The sequence below is a fragment of the Perca flavescens genome, chromosome 22 (assembly GCF_004354835.1).
Source record: "Perca flavescens isolate YP-PL-M2 chromosome 22, PFLA_1.0, whole genome shotgun sequence".
NCBI lineage: Eukaryota > Metazoa > Chordata > Actinopteri > Perciformes > Percidae > Perca > Perca flavescens.
The window spans coordinates 12554592-12575557 of record NC_041352.1 but is presented as its reverse complement, the minus strand read 5'-3'; the positions used below and the strand labels follow the sequence as shown (position 1 = coordinate 12575557).

General features: G+C 40.4%; 1 protein-coding gene across 1 annotated transcript; it reads left to right on the top strand.

The window, feature by feature from the left end:
- Nucleotides 1-414: 414 nt before the first annotated feature.
- On the top strand, nt 415-20778 carry ppp1r16a (protein phosphatase 1, regulatory subunit 16A). Its single transcript, XM_028569407.1, has 11 exons — nt 415-566; nt 11840-12950; nt 14312-14382; nt 15473-15618; nt 16021-16124; nt 16732-16856; nt 17500-17625; nt 17713-17788; nt 18009-18138; nt 18254-18416; nt 18559-20778. The coding sequence occupies exons 2-11, from the start codon at nt 12704-12706 to the stop codon at nt 19084-19086; spliced, it is 1716 nt and encodes a 571-aa protein (XP_028425208.1). The 5' UTR covers nt 415-566; nt 11840-12703; the 3' UTR covers nt 19087-20778.
- The last annotated feature ends 188 nt before the right edge of the window (nt 20779-20966 follow it).

Sequence of the window (20966 nt, the reverse complement as noted above, 5' to 3'; positions counted from 1 at the left end):
AGGTTTTTTTTAAGACAAAGGGGAATTATGCTTTTCCTGTTTTGGCTAAAACTCTGTGGTACAAACTCACCCTCAGTATCAGATCAGTGGAGTGATTCTGTATATTAAAACCCTCTATAGGCTGGTATTTTCTATAATGTATCCAACGCTTTTACGTTGCTACTTTTATTTTTGTTTCTATGTTTGGCCATTCCCTGAAATTATTGTTTTATTTCATGGTATTGTATTTTATATTTATTTTATGCGGGGTTTTTTTTTTTATTTGAAAGGTCCAATATGAATAAAGTGCTGAATTTCAGGAAACAGACTTCAGATACAGTATTAGGGGACCACTAAGGCCTATATAAAAGCATCCAAAGAGCACCATGTCATGAGACCTTTAAAGCGTGCCGACTTTGCCGCCCTCTGGTGGAGTGTGTCCTGCGGGAGGAGAGGGCGCAGCTCCGGTTGTTATGGTGAAGCATTTCCCCAGAGGGCTGGCAGGAGTAGGAGCTGGGGACAGCAGCTGATTCAGTTTCACAGGCGCAAACCTGCACAGGAGCTACAACTGACAGTCAACTCAACAGGTAAGGTGTCGCCACATTGTTTTCTATCATTTCACGTCGATATTGTACACCGTGCTCGGTTTAACTTGTGTCAGTAAAAGTAAATTGTCGTTGAGGCGACGTAACGTTTAATTCACTTAAACCAGCACGACTCTGGCTGTCGTGTAGCTAAAAAGTAGGCTAACCTGAGGCTAAGGTAACGTTAGCATGACACAACATCAAAGGTAGCCTACTTTATCGCTGCTCAACAAGTGTTCTTACCATTTTAACAGTTAAGCGTCAGACAGGCAACATGCTAGGGTATACTCAACGGTGTTAACTTTATTTGCACCTGGACGCGATGAATGAAGCCAGGTCGCTTAACGTTAAATGAACTGCTTCCTGTCAGATCACCTGTTGAGCCTGTCTGTGGAACGCTAGGTAGGTTAGCTAATCTGTTGCTCACAATTAATCCTACACAGTTATGGCACAAGAAAAACCAACGCTTCTGTTGTCGCTGTCTTTTTATTTACAGTGATCATACCATACTGTTAAAGTAAAAGAATTACATAGAACTTTCCGGTATTCCGGTAGCTATATCACAGCATCGTGATAGGGCAACGAGTGCAAAGTACTATCAGGTACAGGCTCACATAAATCTACAGAATGACTTTTGTAGTACAAGCTGCTCAGCTAGGTCATTGTCATATGGGTCCAATGCCACCCAGTGTTATTGTCCTGTTGTTATATTGTAAGGTGGTTGGGGAAATTATATAAAACAGGAGCATGCAGTTCAAATAAACAGTTTTTGTAGCATGATTATTGTATTCCATTGTAAAGCAGCTTATGTTCTTGTGCCAACTATTATCTTCTGTAGGGCTGAAACAAATATTGGATTCATCAAGTAGTCATTTGACAGAACATTTATCAGCAATTATGTTGATAACATTGTCGTTTCATACCAGTCATTTATTTAGCAAAAATGCCAATCATTCTCTGGTTATGTAAGGCTTTGCTGTCTTTCTTTGTCATGATTAAACTCACTCAATTAGTTGATTGATCAAGAACATAATTAACACATTAATTGATAATGAATTGTTTGCAACCCTAATCGTCTATGGAGATATGTTGTAAGTAAAGAAATATTGATTTTTGTTTGTCTTGGTGCTTGTTTTCCCTCTGATGATCACTGACTGCAGGATATAGGCTACTCACTGACTATTTGACTTGAAACACTGCATCACTGACTTATTAACCTAAATAATTCCCCAGTCATCAATTCCTGTCAAGCCAGTCTTGGGGTTTTGTTCACAAGTATTTCCATGTGTGATCAAAGTACTTCTTCAATAGCATTGCCTTGGTATGTATGGTCAAATATTAGCAGGTTTCACAATATAGGTCAAGATTAGCTTGTGTAGACCCCTTAATAGGCTTAATATTTCATCATTGTACTTATTCTCAACCCTTGTGATCTTGCATCGAGGATGCACACCTTTAGATAGGTTATCTCAACTGAACGAGCACTTTATTCTGTAGAAGGACAAAAACCTGAACTTGGTGTGTAACTTGAGTTAATCATTAAAACGATTTCTTAGTCATCCTAATATAGTTTTCTTTCTTCGTGATAAGAAAATTCCAACAAGTTTTTTTTTTTTAAAGGTCAAATGTTTTGAAACATTTGGCTCTCTGTTACATTCCTCCTCTTGTGCATAAACTCCCCCTTGTTTTTCTCTGTCTTTTTTTACTAAGACATTTCTTTACCATCACATGTGTTTAAATGTGAATCAGATGCGTATACATAATCTCATCATGAGGCACTATTTAAATATTCTTTATCCCTATTTTTCTGCCTCCATGACACGACCCTACTTCCTGATTCAAAGCAGTCAATGGAGTAACGTCTGTCTATCTCCTCCCCATCCTTCCTCCTCCTCCTCATACTCTCCTCTATCTCCTTCACATCCTTTCCTCCACATCCTCTTGCCCTTTTATTCCATATCCTGTTCTCCAGAAAAAGCAGCAGCTCTTTGTCTATATATCCTCCAAATCTCCTTTTTATATCTCCATTAAACATGCACACTCTATCTGTTTTTTCCCCATGGTCCCTTGCTCTCTCCCTACTCTGGCTACTCTGTGGCATTACTGAGATTGCTGAGTGATTATATGGAGCAGCTCAAACCATGACACATGACAGGACTTAAAATGCCCACCTCTTCTCAAGTAGATCCCCTTCCCACTCTCTTTTGCAAACATTTGCATTCTGTCCTTCCCACGAGGCCTGCAACTAATGTGAGGATTATTTTTCTTGATTCATTGATTACAGCTTGGTCTATAAAATGTGCCAAGGTGTCATCTTTAAATGCTTTGCGGACCATTTAAACTCTACTTACTTTATGCATTAATTTGAAGTTGCACATTAACAGGAAAAAAACGTTCTGAATATTAGGCAGGCAGTTTAGATCACTTGGCATTGGTTCAGATTCCAGAATTATCTAGCAGCATTGACTCAGCATTGTTTGTTTCAATCAACAGGAAGGTCCCGCAGGTCACATCAAACAGCACACTGGGCTGGTGGTCGTATAACAACCGCTGAGCAATGTTATTCCATGATGGCAAACCATGAATGAAGCAGCACAAAGCGCTGTTTGCCTATTTCCAGTGTAGCCAGATTCAGGGCTGAGCACAAGTTTTTGTGTTGTGTTCTTGCATGTTCAATCACAAGCTTTTACACTTAGGTTCTCTTAATAACATCCATGGGTGACACCCACTTGATGAATGTATGAGCCTCAGTTTGTGTGTTTTAATACTGGTCTAGTCATTCAAGCTGTGGAATGAAAGTATATGTTCCTCTGCTGCTGTAGACAGCCCTTCCTGTTAGGTCATGAGGTGGAAAAAGTCGCCAAATGTCAGATTGATGCAGGGACATTTTTCCAAAGACACAAAATGTTTAGTTGTATTTCTCCGTGTGCGTGTGGTGCCGTGCCAGAGTTTGTATAATATCAGTGATCTCACCTCGTCTTTTCCCGTCTGTCTGGGCTCTGCCTGACTCAGAATCACAGGGCAAAACTTACACAGTTTAGCCACCAACAAATTCCCCATTCTGCATTTGTGCAGGGGCTTAATTTATAAGGGACAAAACTAACTGAGACTGATGAATTGCTAGCTTAGCACACAAGTTAGACCACAAGTTCTCATCGACCTTAGGGTACAGACTGTTGATAAGAGCTACATTTATCAGACACAGACAGATGAATGAGGTAAGATCTCAATATCACAATGTTGAATAATTTTTGTTGTATTTTTACCGTTTACTTTTGAATTGATTTAATTACTTTCACCCAAAGTAAGGAACCATATGTTATCGTTATACGTTGGATGTATTGTTGCTCTTGTTGGTGTTGAAATAGCCATTTTGGCTTCATTTGTGATGGTTTGTTCAATATTTTCAGCAAATTCCAGATTTAGAAAAGAAACTCAGGCTTTTTGAGCATCTGACTTTTAAACCTGATTGAATTGAATCACTGTTGGTGTGCTGGGGATATTTTAGCATGGCATTATGTTGTCTACCTTGGACCACAACCAACCTTAATGTACCCAGAAATGCCACTAGCAGTTTATTGTTGTTGATTTATGGTTCTGCGGATGCTCCACGCAGAGCTTTGCCGTAGCCTACGTAAGTGGCTTGAAGTTTATACTTGTGTGTTGGTGTGTGCGTCGATCTCTTTAAGAGAATAGCATGGCCGACGTGTGTGTGCGTGCGTGCGTGCGTGTGTGTGTTGTGGTAGAGCGAGTGAGAGAGGGATGTAATTTAGTTCCGGAGCGAGTAACGACTCTAGAGTCATGGTGGGAGAAATAAAGTGTGTCTCCCCTGTGCTTTCTGACCACGGTGGGAAATCTGTAGCAGGAAAAGTTAACCCCGTTATTGATTTCATGTTGTTTATGGAGAAGGAGAACCAGGAAATGTGTCGGGGGAAATGTAGTCTTGCATTGCCAGACCCTTCTCCAAAGCACGCTGAAGGAGGGTCCGGCTACGACACATAGCATTTGGGGATGGGAAGAAAACATGCTCTGGTTTAATGGCATTTCTTTAAACTAATCAGAATCGCCATGGGCGGTGCTAAACTCTGCACAGAGCCGCTGCAAAATAGTCGTGCGAGAGAAAACTCAGATTGGACAGATGGTCTAGCTAGCTGTCTCAATTTACCATGCAGGGATCTGAGAAGCAGTCAACAACAGTACTCATAAATTTAAACCAAACCAAATTTAAAATTCCAATACAAAGAAAGCGGAAGGAAATGGAAAATACATGCATCCGGCGGAATCTCATGCAATGCCGGAAGTGGAACATGAAGGATCTAGACTAGGGGAAATGCAATGCTACCAAGCCACCGCCGAGCGACGTGTGTCGCCAATTTTTCCAGAGGTGCATGTCAGGCTACGGCGTAGGGTCTGGCGTAGCGTAGGTCCGTGTTTCCACGAACCTGCGTACCCACGGCTTAGATTTTATGCAGAAGCAGAAATCACTCTTGCTACCAGTTTGCTGCTGTAAGTGAGGTAGAGTAGGCTGATTAGTGCCAGACAGCAGGCTGAGACTGACTGAGCTGCTAGTCTGTCAGACCAAGACACAGGCAGACAACTATTACATAATTCTTTTTTACATATTCGCAGTTTCTTTGTTTAACCTCAATTAATTGCTAACATTAGCTATGGTCTTAAGGCATTTGACTAGTAATTGTTGATTTTGTTTAGATATACCAAATGTAATTATACAAGTGATTATTGGTCGGACTATAACTTTTTATTATTATTTGAATTGGTAGTTAATGCCACTTGATCCTATACTCGTTCATAGCAGCAAAAATAGGGATACATTTGGGAAAAAAATGTTTTATTATAATAACGAGGTGTGGTTTACTTTCTAGGCTCTGTATTTGTGTTATTACATTATCTGGGTCACATTACAATGATATATAACCAAAAGATGTATCCTGGAATTCATTCAAAACTTCAATTTGTTTAAAAAAGTAATAAATGAATACATATTTTTGAATTTGACAGAAAGAGACAATTATATTGTTAATCGCAATTATTTCTGAGACAATTGTACAGCAAAATTTGGAATTGTTAAAGCTCTACCAAGACAACAATCTCATGCTGAGAGGATCTTGAAGCTTTTTTTCCCTTCTTTTTCACCACACCCTGGCTTTCACTTTGTTTATTTACGTCCAAATGATGGCCTCCAGCTCCAAGAGGCTACTTTCAGACTGCTTTCAACTGTCAGGCCCTAGAGCAGATACGGTTCTGAAGTTAACCTTATAGTTAAGAGAGAGAAAAATAAGAACACATGGCACTTTTGATGCAAACACTTGTGTATTTGTTTACATAGACAGAGCCCACAGAGGAGAGAGAAAGGATGAGTTGTTAAAGGCTCCTATGCACAGCCGGAGTGTTTAACAAGTTACACAGATACACACCAGTAGCATGCTTTCAGGTAGTTGTCAGCATCACCTCAAACTACTTCATATCGCTTGTTATTTATGACTTGTGTTCTTGATGGGACGTGATATGTCTTTCATGTTTGTGTACAGTACAGGCCAAAAGTTTGGACACACCTTCTCATTCAATGTGTTTCCTTTTTATTTTCATGACTATTTACATTGTAGATTCTCACTGAAGGCATCAAAACTATGAATGAACACATATGGAATTATGTACTTAACAAAAAAGTGTGAAATAACTGAAAACATGTCTTATATTTTAGATTCTTCAATGTAGCCACCCTTTGCTTTTTTATTAATAAGGGAACAAATTCCACTAATTAACCCTGACAAAGCACACCTGTGAAGTGAAAACCATTTCAGGTGACTACCTCATGAAGCTCATTGAGAGAACACCAAGGGTTTGCAGCGTTATCAAAAAAAGCAAAGGGTGGCTACTTTGAAGAATCTAAAATATAAGACATGTTTTCAGTTATTTCACACTTTTTTGTTAAGTACATAATTCCATATGTGTTCATTCATAGTTTTGATGCCTTCAGTGAGAATCTACGATGTAAATAGTCACAAAAATAAAGAAACACATTGAACGAGAAGGTGTGTCCAAACTTTTGGCCTGTACTGTACATGGACTAGCCAACATCATACTCTGAGCTTCTGTCTCAGCTCCATTTCCCCGATACCCTGCACTGATTGGCTTTGGCCGAGATTTGAGTTGTCTTGCTCGCTCTGCGAAAATGGCTAATCAGGAGATATTGTTCTGTGCCCCGAGTGTGTTTGTTTGCATGTAAATGTATCATGAGGGGGAGAATGAGAGTAAGTTTCAGTTTGCATGTGTGTGTCAGAGTTGGCCTATATGTAAGCAAGCGAGTTTCTTAAATATTTTTCCTCTTAAAACCTCTAAAAACATTTTCAGTGCTAATAAAATGCATATTCAGTTATAGTTGGTCAAATCAAATTACCCTTACAAAATCATTACTGGGGTGGGATGCTGTTTTTGTGTGTGCAATTTTTAGTTGCTGCTGTTTTTTTAAGGCCCTAACAGACCAACCGATTATCGGCCGACAGTCTGGCGAGGTCAGTGACCCGAGTCTGTTTGGTGTGTTCCGTGCCGTCGTCAGTCGGAGGAGCCGTCAACTTTAATTTGGGCCAATCTGATTGGTGGAGTGCTAGCCCTTGACTAGCGAATCAGTGCACTTATATTAAAACACTTACCGGAAATGACAAGCGGGATGAGCGTGACGAAGGCCTCTCAAAATCTGACAAAAATCTTTCAAACTGACCTTTGTCGATTAAAAAAAACAGACAGATTCAGCAACTGCATGGCCTGTTTCTCGCTTCAAATGTTTTCAGAAATCCATTTTGGTGAACTATTTTCGTAAAATATGAGGTCGTATTACGAACGAGCCGCCATTATGGTTGGCTTTGAATTTCGGGAGAAGCCAGACCCACGTGACGTGTTCGTCATTTCCGGTTTGACAATACAGATTAGCGCCGCCTGCTGTTATGGAGACATATTAAGCCTACGTCTCACGCGCGCCGAACGCCGCTTTGGTGTGTTCCGAGCAGTGTTGCCACAGTTACTTTGAAAAAGTAACTTAGTTACTTTACAGATTACTTGATTTTAAAAGTAACTTAGTTACTTTACAGATTACTTGATTTTAAAAGTAACGAAGTTAGACTACAAGTTACTTTATTAGTTGCATTCAGCAACTGCCGACAACACCCCCACAGCCTCATAAAAATGACAGCCAGTTTACTGTGAGGCAGCTCGGCATTACCAGGGGATACCAGGGATTTTGTTTATTATGGCACGAAAGAGAGCGAGTCAACCGTGTTTAAGGGCAGCATTTCCGCTACAACATGGGCCTACTGCCCCAACAACTTCTTCAACTCTCCCCCACTTACTGGTTTTGCTCTGTAAGTTTGACTGCAGCGCTGCAACTCCAAATGGTTCTTCAGATTTGACGTAGGTGCCACCAGCACAGAGTGTACAATGAACCTTAATATTGCCGTCTTTAGCTGACACAAACTCTAAATAGTGAGTGTATTTCCAGCTAGAAAACGCGCATCTCTCTCCTCCCTCCATTGTTGTTTACGTTTGTGTCGCTGCGTGGTACACGTGAACTGTCCTCATGCTGAAAACGTGACTTGTCGCATACGTGACTTCACTCCCCGAGATGCAAGAAGATAGCAAAAATATATATTTTTACTAAGGAAAATGACAAAAAGTAACGCACGGTGACTTGGATAAGTAACTTTAATCTGATTACTGGTTTGGAAATAGTAACGCGTTAGATTACTCGTTACTGAAAAAAGTGCTCAGATTAGAGTTACGTGGCATCACTGGTTCCGAGGCACTTTTTGGACCGTCGGGAGCCGAATGATTAGTCCGACTGCCTTTTCTGCCGTCAGGATGGCGTGTCAGAGACTTTAATCAAAGGCCTCATGGAGGACTTTGCTCTTGTAATGCAAGATTCAAGATGTTCATCTTCCATGTTCAATGTAAATAAAAATACACAACAGCTCCATTATCCATAAATCATCATTAAAAAAACTAAATATTTTAAAGAAGTAATCAAAAATGTAATTTAACAGTTTTACTGTACTCTAATTACAAATCTTTTTTAAAATTTAATTTGGGTTGATTATAGTTACTTATTTTTGTAATCCAGATTACAGGTAATCAGTTACTACCCAACCCTGTGAGGGTGCTTGTCTCGTAACCGTTTTTTTCCCGTTAAAATTTTTTATAATATGTAAGCCTTAGTGTTGCCACTTACCTAACCAATGACCCATGAAATGATTTTAAAGACCCACATTCTGTGAAGAATCTAATGCCTGATTTTTGCCCGTCCAATGTACCAGCATATCGATGTACCAGCATATTAACCGGTATAATCTACCTTAGCTTGCTGACGCAGCCTCTTTGAGAAACGTAAAGGAGTCTATGGCTTTTAAACTCTAGTTCTTGATGAGATTTTTGTCAATCAAGTAAATCCAGAATAAGATTGTTTGAAAGTTGATATTTGAACCAAAGATTGTTCAGATTGACGGATAGAAAAGATCTGTTTTGGTTGTTGCTGTCATTTAGATTATCCGGATGCTTTTAACACGGGGCCAGAAATGAGTTTATATGTAAAGGACTTATCACCAACCAACGATTTACTTTGCTTTGCTGGTTAGCAGGAATCCTGAAAGTCTCTGATTCAGCATTACATATAATTAGTAGCATTGCCATTAACATCCTAAAAAGGCTATAATCTCTTCACAGATCATAGATTTTAAAGTAAGTTGGATTTCTGTATGTGTGCAACACATTATGATCCTTATAGCAAAGTGTACGGTGTCCGGTCAGCACAGATCCTGCAGTCAGGTGAGGTAGTATGCTCTGGGTCAGGGTGGAAACACTGTAAACCGGTTTAATTGTCATGATCACATGATTGGCACTAAAAGAAAAATAGGTGGGGACAATGGAACAGTGTCCCATTTCAGTCTTCAAGCTGCTTTATGTTAAAGTTTATTATTAACACAGAAATCTCATTCACTTCTAACAGAACTTGATATATTTCCAATAAAGGCAGCCTTTGTTGTCACAATGATCACAGGTAATATTACAAATCCACATCAGGCACACTATGCCAATGCAAGGCCATCAAATGAGAGTATTTTCTAAAATTCCTGTGTCCTCTGTGTCATTAAAATGAAGCGGAAACAACATTTAGCACTGCTTGCTTGTTATAATCCATTCATCTGAATTACTAATGTACTCCAGTCAAATAATATACTTAGCATTGTACGAGTCTTGTTTTCCAAAATGTAAAGATTTTTTGAATCTTCTGATTTGCACAAATCAACAAAAGTGCAGATGACCTAAGCGGTCGTATTTTAAGTTGCAGATGACTCAGTCTGTTTTTGTTTATGTCTGGGTCTGTTTGCAAGCTATTTTTTCACTTCTGTATTTGAAATGAACTCTAATAAAACACATTTTTGTTATATAAATAAAGTCTAAGTCATCTGAAATATGAGTCAAATGCAGACTCATTCTTTAAAAAAGTGAGCCACACAATACTAACATTTAGGATTGGGATCTTTACTCCACTGATCTTTCAGATTGTGTCTAGCATTATCCCACTAATACAGCGGTTAAGTTCCTGCAGATATTTTCCCTGTTTCTCCAATCCTTTCTCCCTTTAAAGCCCCTTAAAATGCCACAAAACATGTTCCCCTTTTCATTTGTTAATGAAAACACGGTTGAAAACACAGACTAAAAATAGGTTAGGCTATAGGACTAGCCTTAATTGTTCTTTAAGGGTTCCTTGTTTCCTGTTGACCTTTTAACAAGAACATGGACTTTGGACACCATGCTTTTTTCCTGTAGGAGGAAGACGGGTTAAAGAATTTGCCACATGGATTATTGGCATTATAAATGAACCTTACAGCATTCATCATCCATGTCCCGATCGTGTGCATTCTAAGTCCATGTTTATGTATTGGTTGAATGAATGATCCATGTAGTAGCCTGCAGTCTACGGGGGAGAGTTAAGCTTCAATCCTCAATCTAAGGTAATCCTAACTTTGTAGCTAGTTACCGATATCGGTAGATATGCTGCAGACACTACATATTATTCTTTAAGTAATATTAGCGTCTCATATGTAGTAGTACTACTTTGAAATAAGTCACCATTTACAAAAGATTTACAGTACAGGCCAAAAGTTTGGACACACCTTCTCATTCAATGCGTTTCCTTTTTATTTTCATGACTATTTACATTGTAGATTCTCACTGAAGGCATCAAAACTATGAATGAACACATATGGAATTATGTACTTAACAAAAAAGTGTGAAATAACTGAAAACATGTCTTATATTTTAGATTCTTCAAAGTAGCCACCCTTTGCTTTTTTATTAATAAGGGAAAAATTCCACTAATTAACCCTGACAAAGCACATCTGTGAAGTGAAAACCATTTCAGGTGACTACCTCATGAAGCTCATTGAGAGAAAACCAAGGGTTTGCAGAGTTATCAAAAAAATTAATTCAATTAATCTGTTTTTATTCAAGCAAATCTGAAAATTAAGCACAAAAGTCCACAAATGGCTTTGTTTGTTGAGAAAGAATTGTTGGAAAACGCCATTAAATGTAATTTCCAAAAAAACAATCTTAAATCTGTTAACTGGGATATAAACCAAACCCTGTAACTGCTACCTGGTTGTTATGAATCCTCCTGCATCTGTTTGCTGTGTAATCTGCTGATTTATAGAGCGCTGTGGTCTACCTCTCAACTTCTCAGGTAGTTGGCTGCTTGCTGCAGTGGCTCTGTGGCCCAGGACTACGGTCTTGTCAGTCACTCTCTCTATCTCACTGAGTGCATCTAGTTAACCTTCCTCTCAGCGCTCACAGGCCCAGGCCTAAATAATAAATGAGTAGCCTGGAAAGAACCGAGTGCGTGAGCCACGTAACTCACCTGGGAAGTTAACGAAAGGTAATGAGCGAGGTTGCCAGAGTTGGTACTTAAAGCACTGAAACATGTCTCAAACCAGCTATTTAACCGGTTCTCCACCACATCCCTCTCTCAGTCTTGCCCCGTGTGAATGCCAATAGCAGCAAAGTGTGTGTCGGGCTGCAGGGTTTGTCAATCATTAATGAAAAGCCTCCCACCATCTCGGGTTTCTTTCGGGAGAGGAATGGGAGAGAAGGGACTAGGTGGAAGGAGCTCAGGGGTTGAAGATAACCGATTAGGAGAACAGCGTTTGTACATTATACTGTAACACAGCACTCACATTTTCTCTTCCTGCCTTTTTTCCCCTCTCTCCCAGCTTAAAGTTGAAGACAGAAGGCAATGTTGTTGAGGGACGGATCATTGAAACCTTCGTTCACAGCTCTTTTCTTCTGAAGACCTGCCAAAAAAGTGCAACAACAACAATAAGAACGAGAAGTTGACTTTGGAATAGTCTCAACTCACCACCATGGGATACATGCATCCTGTCACTTAAAGTAGGCCTTATGTAAATCCTATGGATGCCCCTTTAGGCACCATATACTCACTATTGATTCTCAAGGTCTTGCTCTCTGTTGGATCCAATTCCTGGACACAGTCACCACCACTTTTGATTAGAAGCTCAGATGGAGCATCCAACCTGGAGAATAGTTTGACTCTACCTTTCTAGCACTACCTTTTTTCTCTCGTTCTCTCTTTTCCCTCAGTGGATCATTGGCCACAGTTGATATGGATGGGAGAACTGACAGTTGGTTACAATCCATAGCTTGGATGATAATGTTTTGGACCTCTTTCTCTCTCCTTTTCCCCATTACACCATAAGAGTTGTTACCATGAAAGATGTGAAAGAGACATTGCAAAAATTCTACGTGTTGCTTACTTCTGAAAGCAAGGTGATATCTGTCACCTGATTGCGCAACATAAGTTGTTTTGTTTCATCATACTTTACATTTTTGCTGCTTTGTCCATACATTTACAGATATACTGCATTATCTGTTTGTGCTCTTCTACAGGCCCTAACGTAGGCCTGTTTGGCCTTACAGAAGGGCCTCTTTGGGAGGCATAAAGGAAGTATATGATAAATTTAGAAACCTGAAACATTTTATATTGAATATCCTTTTGGACTAAGAGAAACAAACAGTAACAGAGAAGCCACTGTGACAGTTCATAGTGTTGTGGTGGCATGGCATCAGAGCACAGCGAGCTGTTGGCTGAGATGGCCACAATCGGGCGTTTGAGTGCCACCGAACGCCTAAAGCACGCCCAGAAACAGCGCACTCAGCAGCTGAAAGGATGGGCGCAGATGGAGAAGGATGCAACACGAGGGTCAAGGGCCAAAGCAGATAAGAAGAAGCCGCGCACCACCAAAGTTACATTCCCAAAGGCCATCACCCTGCTAGATGCAGCTGCACGCAATGACCTGGATGAGGGTTGGTAGAAACACACACACACACACACACACACACACACACACACACACACACACACACACACACACACACACTCGCAGAGAAAAGTCATTTAGAGAGCCTTAAATGTTGTGTACTGAAGAGCTTTAACACTAATCTTTAACCCTTGTGTGGTGTTCATATTTTTGTTACACAGCCAATGTTCCCGGGTCTGGTGGATCTACTACATTAGGCTTTTAAATCAATACAGCCATAACAATTTATATGTAAAAATACTTAATAGATGTTTACTTAAGCTCAGTTAACCAATGATATATATCATTTATGGTTCATATTTGCCATTTACCCCTGTGAGATCACATTTATGATCATATTATCATTTTCATTTTTTGTGAGAAAACAAGGAAATTCAATTATAAAAAAGGTTAAAAAAATAAAGAAAAAAAATAAGATTTTTGATCACTATTGGTGCTTATTTCTTAGAACCTAATCAGAACAGGTGAAAGTGCTTGAAATGTAACAATTTTGTAACTTTGTGTGGGAATAGCAGGTGCAGAAAGACAATAGTTTCATAGCACCTACAATTAAATATACTTGGGTCCAGTAGACCCTAACACCTCATATGTAATAGTTATGTGTAGGGTTTTATGTTTATGTTCTTCACAGAAAATGAGCCAAGGCCAATGAGTTTGAGTTAGAAAAAATGATAAATAGCATAATTTTTTTGGTTCTTTTAGCAAACATTGAAAACGGGTCCCACAGACCCAAACACCACACAAGCGTTAATAAATTGGAAGTAAATCAGTCAAGAGAACTCAAGACAGGATGACAAGTGATTTCAGACTATTCTAAAACAGACTAATGAACAACCTTCCTGCCTAGACCAATCAAACTCCTATAACTTTTAAAAGCAGCCTCACTCTAAAAGTCAGGGGATACTATGACCTCTGCTTTAGGCTTCTTTGTCTTGTGTTGCTGTTGGCCTTTTCTGAGACATAAAGACCTTATCAGCTGCTCCGTAAAATGTGATTCAAAGAAAGTTTTTCATGCATAATTTATACTTGATACGTCACACTTTAATTGTAATGAGAAATGCGTTTGGTGTTCAATGGCGTTATTGTGAGCTGCAGGATCAAGGCTAATTATAGTGGCAAACATTGTGTACACACACACACACACACACACACACACACACACACACACACACACACACACACACACACACACCCCGCGTGGGTATCATTTCTTATACTGTATATATTTAGGGCAGACAGATATGTGGCAAGTGTCTATGTTTATGTTATGTCTTGTTATGTAGGCGTTTGTGGAGGACTTTGCCCGGGTGGTAAGTCATAATGCTGTGTATGCTTGTGCTGCTTTAGTGAGGGAGCTACTTAACAGTGGTGTCAGCCCAGATCTGGTCAATGAGGATGGACTGACAGCCCTACATCAGGTACACACACACACACACACACACACACACACACACACACACACACACACACACACACACACACGCACTCTTTTGCACGGTTTCTATGTGTCCGGAGCTTAGTGCCGCCCAAGACGATTGATTTAAAGAATTGCAAACAACCCAGAGTGTTTTTTTTCCCCCTCCAATCCCAGAATGTATCTGTGGTGTAGCCAAACATTACTCCACAGCGCTGTGGAGATAGGTCTGGCAATGTGAATATTTGATGACAGGGAATCAAAATGTAGCCCCTGTGCCACGTGTCTACCCCACCTAATTATCCCCTTATACTCATCAAGCATTTCCCTCACAGTACACCAGAAAAACTACGTCACACATACTGTACACACCACTGCCTGCATTCAAGGTCCAGACAAACAAAACACAGGAATCTTATCATGGTTTCTTCTAATGGTTTGTGTAATGTTTTTTGTAATCTGCCATCACAGCTCTGAGCTCACCAAGTAATGTTTGCCTTTATTTTGTGTGAACCGTAACTTATCTTAAGTTAGTTTACATCTGTTTACAGCTCACTGATTCATTCCCAACCATTTTAGTTTGAGGGCCAAAGAGTGAGAGCAACTAGCGTAGGCTTACATTCCTTTCCTGGACATGTATGGTCAGATTTAGAAGAAACCATGATAAGATTCCTGTGTTTTGTTTGTCGGGACCTTAAAAGACACAAATCTATAGCTACACACTGATCTTTATAATTCAGATGGCCACTTCTCTTGGGTTATTTCTCTTTTATAAGTGACACATACACATGCTACTATAAATTCCTCAGAGGGGTATTTGAGGGCACAGAGAACTCTTTATGAAAGTAGTTGACTCTGCTCTTACCCTTGGAAAATGTGCTGTTTACACAGCAGAGAGCTGGGCCATGCAGGCAAATGTTTTCTTTTACTCAAGCCAGTGTATTAGTTACCATAAATAATTATGCAGTGGTCTATCCGTTTCTGCCTATAGTATAGGTTTTCTATCATTGTCTGTGCCTGTTTTGTGCTGTCTGTTAATCCTTTTGCATTCATACACATTTTCATACATATCTACATCTGCCCTCTATTCTCAGTGCTGCATTGATGACTTTGTGGAGATAGTGCAGTGCCTGCTGGATGCTGGTGCCTGTGTGAATGCCTGTGACAGTGAGCTGTGGACACCGCTGCATGCTGCTGCCACCTGTGGACACACTGGATTGGTGCAGCTCCTGATTCAGGCGTGAGTTTTCCTTCGAATTTCAGCCCCGCATTTATGCATCTGTTTTATCATAGAATGTTTCTCCTGCTGTCATTATGGTGGAAAATCAGAAGTATAGGAATGAATGAGCTGATATATTGTGGAGTTTTGTCTCAACTGTTGTATGATACATGTTGCTATATCCTTACATCCAGGCAAAGTGGAAATTTACTTTTAGACATAAATGGACAGATCCTGCTTGGAGAGAGACAAGTTTGCATAAACAATGCAAATATGGCTGCAGCTTGACGTGTGTGTGTGTGTGTGTGTGTGTGTGTGTGTGTGTGTGTGTGTGTGTGTGTGTGTGTGTGTGTGTGTGTGTGTGTGTGTGTGTGTGTGTGTGTGTGTGTGTGTGTGTGTGTGTGTGTGTGTGTGTGTGTCTAGTGGGGCTGACCTGCTGGCTGTCAATGCGGATGGTAACATGCCCTATGACCTCTGTGAGGATGAGGCCACCCTCGAGCTGCTGGAGATGATTATGGCTGAACAAGGTCAGTAAGATGACTTGAGGGAATTACTGTAATTGTTGGGGTTTTGGAATTTATAGAGTGTGGTCTAGACCTACTCTATCTGTAAAGTGTCTCGAGATAACTTTTGTTATGAATTGATACTATAAATAAAATTGAAATTGAATTGAAGATGAGTCAAATCCAAGCTGCAGAAATTGTTGTGGTTTATTTGAATGGCATTTATTTAAAAGTAATGTAGTCATCCTCTTAAAAAAAACTGAAGGAAAATGGGCGCCCATTTGTGGGGGTTTGCTCCTCGGCGCGGCGGACCCGGGTTCGGCTCCGGCCTGCGGCCTTTGCTGCGTGTCATTCCCCCTCTCTTTTCCCTTTCATGTCTTCAGCTGTCCTGTCAAAATAAGGGCCTAAAATGGCCAAAAAATAATCTTAAAAAAAAGGGAAGATTTCATTTTTCTTTCAAAGTTAACACATCTCCATCATTTGTCCGTCACATTTGAAATCAGGTGGCACACAGTAATGACCAGTCCCAAACCAAAATTAGGACAAATATCTTTGACTGCTGTATGCTCAGGTTGTTAATGTCTGTGTGCTAACAGGTTTTGTGTGTGTGTCTGTGTGTATGTGTGTGTAGGGATAACTCAGGACCGCATAGATGAATGTCGAGGGGCTAAAGAGGCGGCCATGCTCGCTGACGTTCAGGCTCTGGTTAACAGCGAAGCAGACTTGAATGCACAGGACGCTAATGGAACAGCACTGGTGAGACCGGGGGCATGTACTATATACATTAAGAAAATTAAAGAAGGCCAGGGATTATAATCATACTTATGATCCTAGGCTACATTCACAGATTTTTGAATAACAAATCAAAATCATAAAACTCATCATTTATCAAAAAATAACAGGCTAGACAAAGTCTGGACTTTTGAAATGAATGATTGGTGTATTTTGGTTCATTTTTTATTCAAGATCTTGAACAGGGAAGACACAAAGCTTTTAGAAATTGCTTCTATTCTTCTAAGCTGTGTTTTTAGCTTTTTAGAACTCTGAAATTTGCCCCTTTACATTTCAAAAATCAATATCAAAACAAGGTAGTGTTATTAGTCAGCAGCAAAGTGCGAGTTGGAATTTCGTCTAAGTATCTTACTTTGAATGTCTCCAAAGAAAGTCTAAATCAGGAGTATACATGTAGTTTAAATTTGCAGTAGAGCTTGCAGCAATACTCTTTCTATTAAAGACTTTGATCCCGTTTTCTAGCTTTTTCTGAATGCATTTGGACATTGTATTTTACTTTTTTAAGTGTTTTTTTTTTTTTTTCTGGTGAATGAAGTTAAAGCCAAACTTTTGAAGTGCCTCCCCCTAGGTCAGCACTTTAATGATCAATGTTGAACATCTCTCCCAGCTCCATATAGCAGCTGCTAATGGCTACATGTCCGTGGCGGAGCTATTGATAGAGCACAGAGCTCTGGTGGAGGTGAAGGACTCTGATGGCTGGACGCCACTACACGCTGCATCCTGCTGGGGACAAGTAAGTGCTGCACACAGACCAAAATATAAGAACCTTCCCCTTTTCTTAAATTAGCCATTAATAGGGTTCGTTGTATGTGTTCCATAGATCCAAGTGGTGGAACTGTTGGTGGCCCATGGAGCCAGTTTAAACACCAAGTCTGTCCTGGAGGAGACCCCTCTGGGTAAGACCAGAAAGGCCTTTTTGGTCCTGTATTGCCTGATAGCAAAATTATGTAATTGACAGTACCTTTCACCTTTAATGATGTAATGCTAATCCTCTGCCTCTTTTAGGAACTATTTATCCTGAACCATTTCTTAATTGTCTCTCAATTATAGCTTTCTTTTAGCATCTTTCCTTTCATACCTTCCAGTATCTAACCTTTGCTGCTGCTGCCTTTTCAGACGTGTGTATGGATGAAGAGGTCAGAGCCAAACTGATGGACCTGAAGCACAAACATGATGCCATCATGAAGAGCCAGGACCGGCAGAAGGGCACGCTGCAAAGACGAGCCTCTAGTACTGGCAGCAGAGGGTGAGAGGGGAAACTAGGCCAGAGAGCTCAAGGGAACCAGAGGGTGAAAAACATACACATAAAATTGAAGCAGGTTAGCTTCACTGTTCCCCTTTTGTATCGTTTGTCTGTACAGTAAGGTGGTACGTCGTGTCAGTGTGAATGAGCGCTCCAGTCTGTACCGGCGGGAGCACCACAAAGAGGCCATGGTGTGGCAGGAGCGCGGCCGACAGCCAGAGCCACATGACGACGACGAGGACAGACAAACCGATAATGAGCTGAACCAGCATGCCACCATGGTGAGCGAGCTCAGTGTTGTAGACTTCTTTTATTTATTTTTTTTAAGAAAATGTGTCTGGTTATTGTTGTTTTGTCACATTTTTCAAAGAGTTGAAGCTGATTAAACTATTATGTGTTCTTTAAAGTTCTCTTTTGTTTCAGGTTGCTGGTGGTGGAGCCGCATCACGTTTAGAGGAACTGGAGGCTGCAGACAGGAAAATCCTGTCCAGCCTAGGTAATGGAGGCACCTCTGTTTCTCTGTCCTCCTCTGTACCTGGAGAGCTGTGGACTGGTGGAGGTCTCATGGATCGCAGCGCCTCGTACCAGCTCAGCCCTGCATCCGGGTCAGGGTCTGCAGAGGGAGAGGGGGCAGACAGTATGACTCGAGAGAAATCACACCATACCCTGGCTGACCTGAAACGCCAGCGGGCAGCTGCCAAGCTCAATAAGTACCCAGCGCCTCCCCCGCCATTGGCCACTTCCTTGGAGGAGGAGCCTTCTGTTGCAGTGGCCGAGGTGACAAACACTCAGGCCCAGCCAGAGCTCCAAATGACCCCCAATGCAGAGGAGGTAGCCTCCCCGAGCCAGGTGTACTTCACCCCAGCCAGCGGAGACCCTCCGCTGCTGAAACTCCGAGCCCCTGAGGAGGACCAGTCTAACAATAAGGAGCCTTGCTGTGGACTCATGTAGACAGCCTGGCACACACAGAGACAAACACACTTTTTTTTATTTTATTTTTTTTTTTTGTTCTAGAAGGCGCGGAACTCTCCAGATGCCTCTCCGTCAGCTCCTCAAAATTTATGCTGAATTGTCTGTTTTACAAATATTAGTTGTGCTTTATGTGCTTGACGTTACACGGTGATGGCATGTGGCAATAAGTCCCTCATCAAAATCGGGAAATCAACTTTCCAGTCTCCTGCTGACTCTGCTAGTACTCGCAGAGGAAAAGGGGAAGATGGCTATCAGCTACGACCTATGGCTACGATCCCGACTACGTGGACAAGCAAGACCATCTCTGCGTCCATCTCTAAATCAGAGTGGGCACCGAGGCAAGTGTGGAGGAATTAAACACCGACTGGCCACCTCTCTGCTGGGCATCCTGCTAGCCAGTGTGCAGGCGTCGGACGGTGAGCTAAGTGGCCTCCGTCACTTTCCAGCAAGATGTCTGGAGCTGTGGTGTCCTTTCGCCGAGACTTTGGCTGGATCCAGGAGTGCCATTTAACTGGTGGGGACTATTTTTGTGCGTGCTGATGTGACAGCCACATTCTGCTTAATGATGAATCGTGCGCAAGTTTAAGGAGCTGATTGGATAACATTTCATTGGAATTGTGTCTCATAGGATTTCATGTGACAAATATAATGGATTGATTGATTGACACACATAGTGCCTATAGAGTATAGAAGCTGGGCATTTTACACTCCAAAAGTGGCAAAAACCTTTCAAAACAGAAATGCTTGAAATATATCATTGAAGACTGTAAGTTAAGGCCACATGCCAATGAGGGGTTGATCTACACTGCATTTCAATGAACTGAAGTGCAATCTTTGTGCTTATTTCCAATTTTGCTTATCTTTTTTCAATATGATACACACTTTACACTAAAGGTCCTACCATTAGCTGTTGCTCCCTCTTATTTATCGACTGCACCATCTGTTGGACGGCAGGTGCCCTTTTAGTGACGCAGTGAACTACAGATTCCAGTTTTGCTATCACAAGAAAATATTTACTTTCCTCAGTCTTTGTTCAATACTTACTATATCTTACTACACTACTCAACTAAATTGACATTTCATTAAAAAGCCTTAGAATTGTGTAAAAGTTGATTTTATCCATGTAAAGCTGAATGAAATTGAATGGCAGTTCAAGATGATCTGTTTTAAATTAAGAATGAGGTTAAAGTTCTGTTTCCTTCACTGAGTGCTATAATCTTTCGTATACATTTACATTATAGGCCAGTTTTTTTCTGGTTGGGATATTTTTTTATCATAGGGGATAGTTTTAGTATACAGTAGAGTTACAGTACTCTGAATTTACACATTCACACACAGATGAAAACAAGGACTGTTTCCTTGCTTGATTTTTTTTCTTGGATTGAAAATATACTGAAGTTTTTTTTTTTTTTTTCTTCAGTGCACAGAAAAGCCTACATTTCAATATTTCTAATTGTGCAATTTGTAAATTGTTTGTCTCTAAAAGTATGTGAGATCATCTACAAATATTTCATTCCGTAGATAATTTACTCAGCCCATCATTATCATTTCCAGATTTCTGTCCTCATTTCAATTTTTCTACCCTCTGAATGGAATCCTATTATTTATTCTATTTGATACTGTATATTGCTGATGGTGTACAGTTCTATTTTTTAAAGCTAAAATTGTGAAGGCAAGATATTTATCAAAGATAATATATATATATTATTATTATTATTATTATTATTATTATTATTATTATATTGTCAAAGAAGTAATCTTGTCATGTGATTATAAATTGTCACAGTTTGGGGCCTAATTTAGTGCAATGCTTGCACAAAGTCCCACATGTAAATTTGGTGAGCAGTGGGATAAAATGA

What these genes read in the sequence shown, in the direction of transcription:
- ppp1r16a (XM_028569407.1), top strand. Translation starts at nt 12,704, where the DNA reads ATGGCATCAGAGCACAGCGAGCTGTTGGCTGAGATGGCCACAATCGGG. An exon ending in ACGCTAATGGAACAGCACTG is followed by an intron (nt 16,857 to 17,499) that starts GTGAGACCGGGG and finishes CATCTCTCCCAG; the next exon opens with CTCCATATAGCAGCTGCTAA. An exon ending in CCTGGAGGAGACCCCTCTGG is followed by an intron (nt 17,789 to 18,008) that starts GTAAGACCAGAA and finishes CTGCCTTTTCAG; the next exon opens with ACGTGTGTATGGATGAAGAG.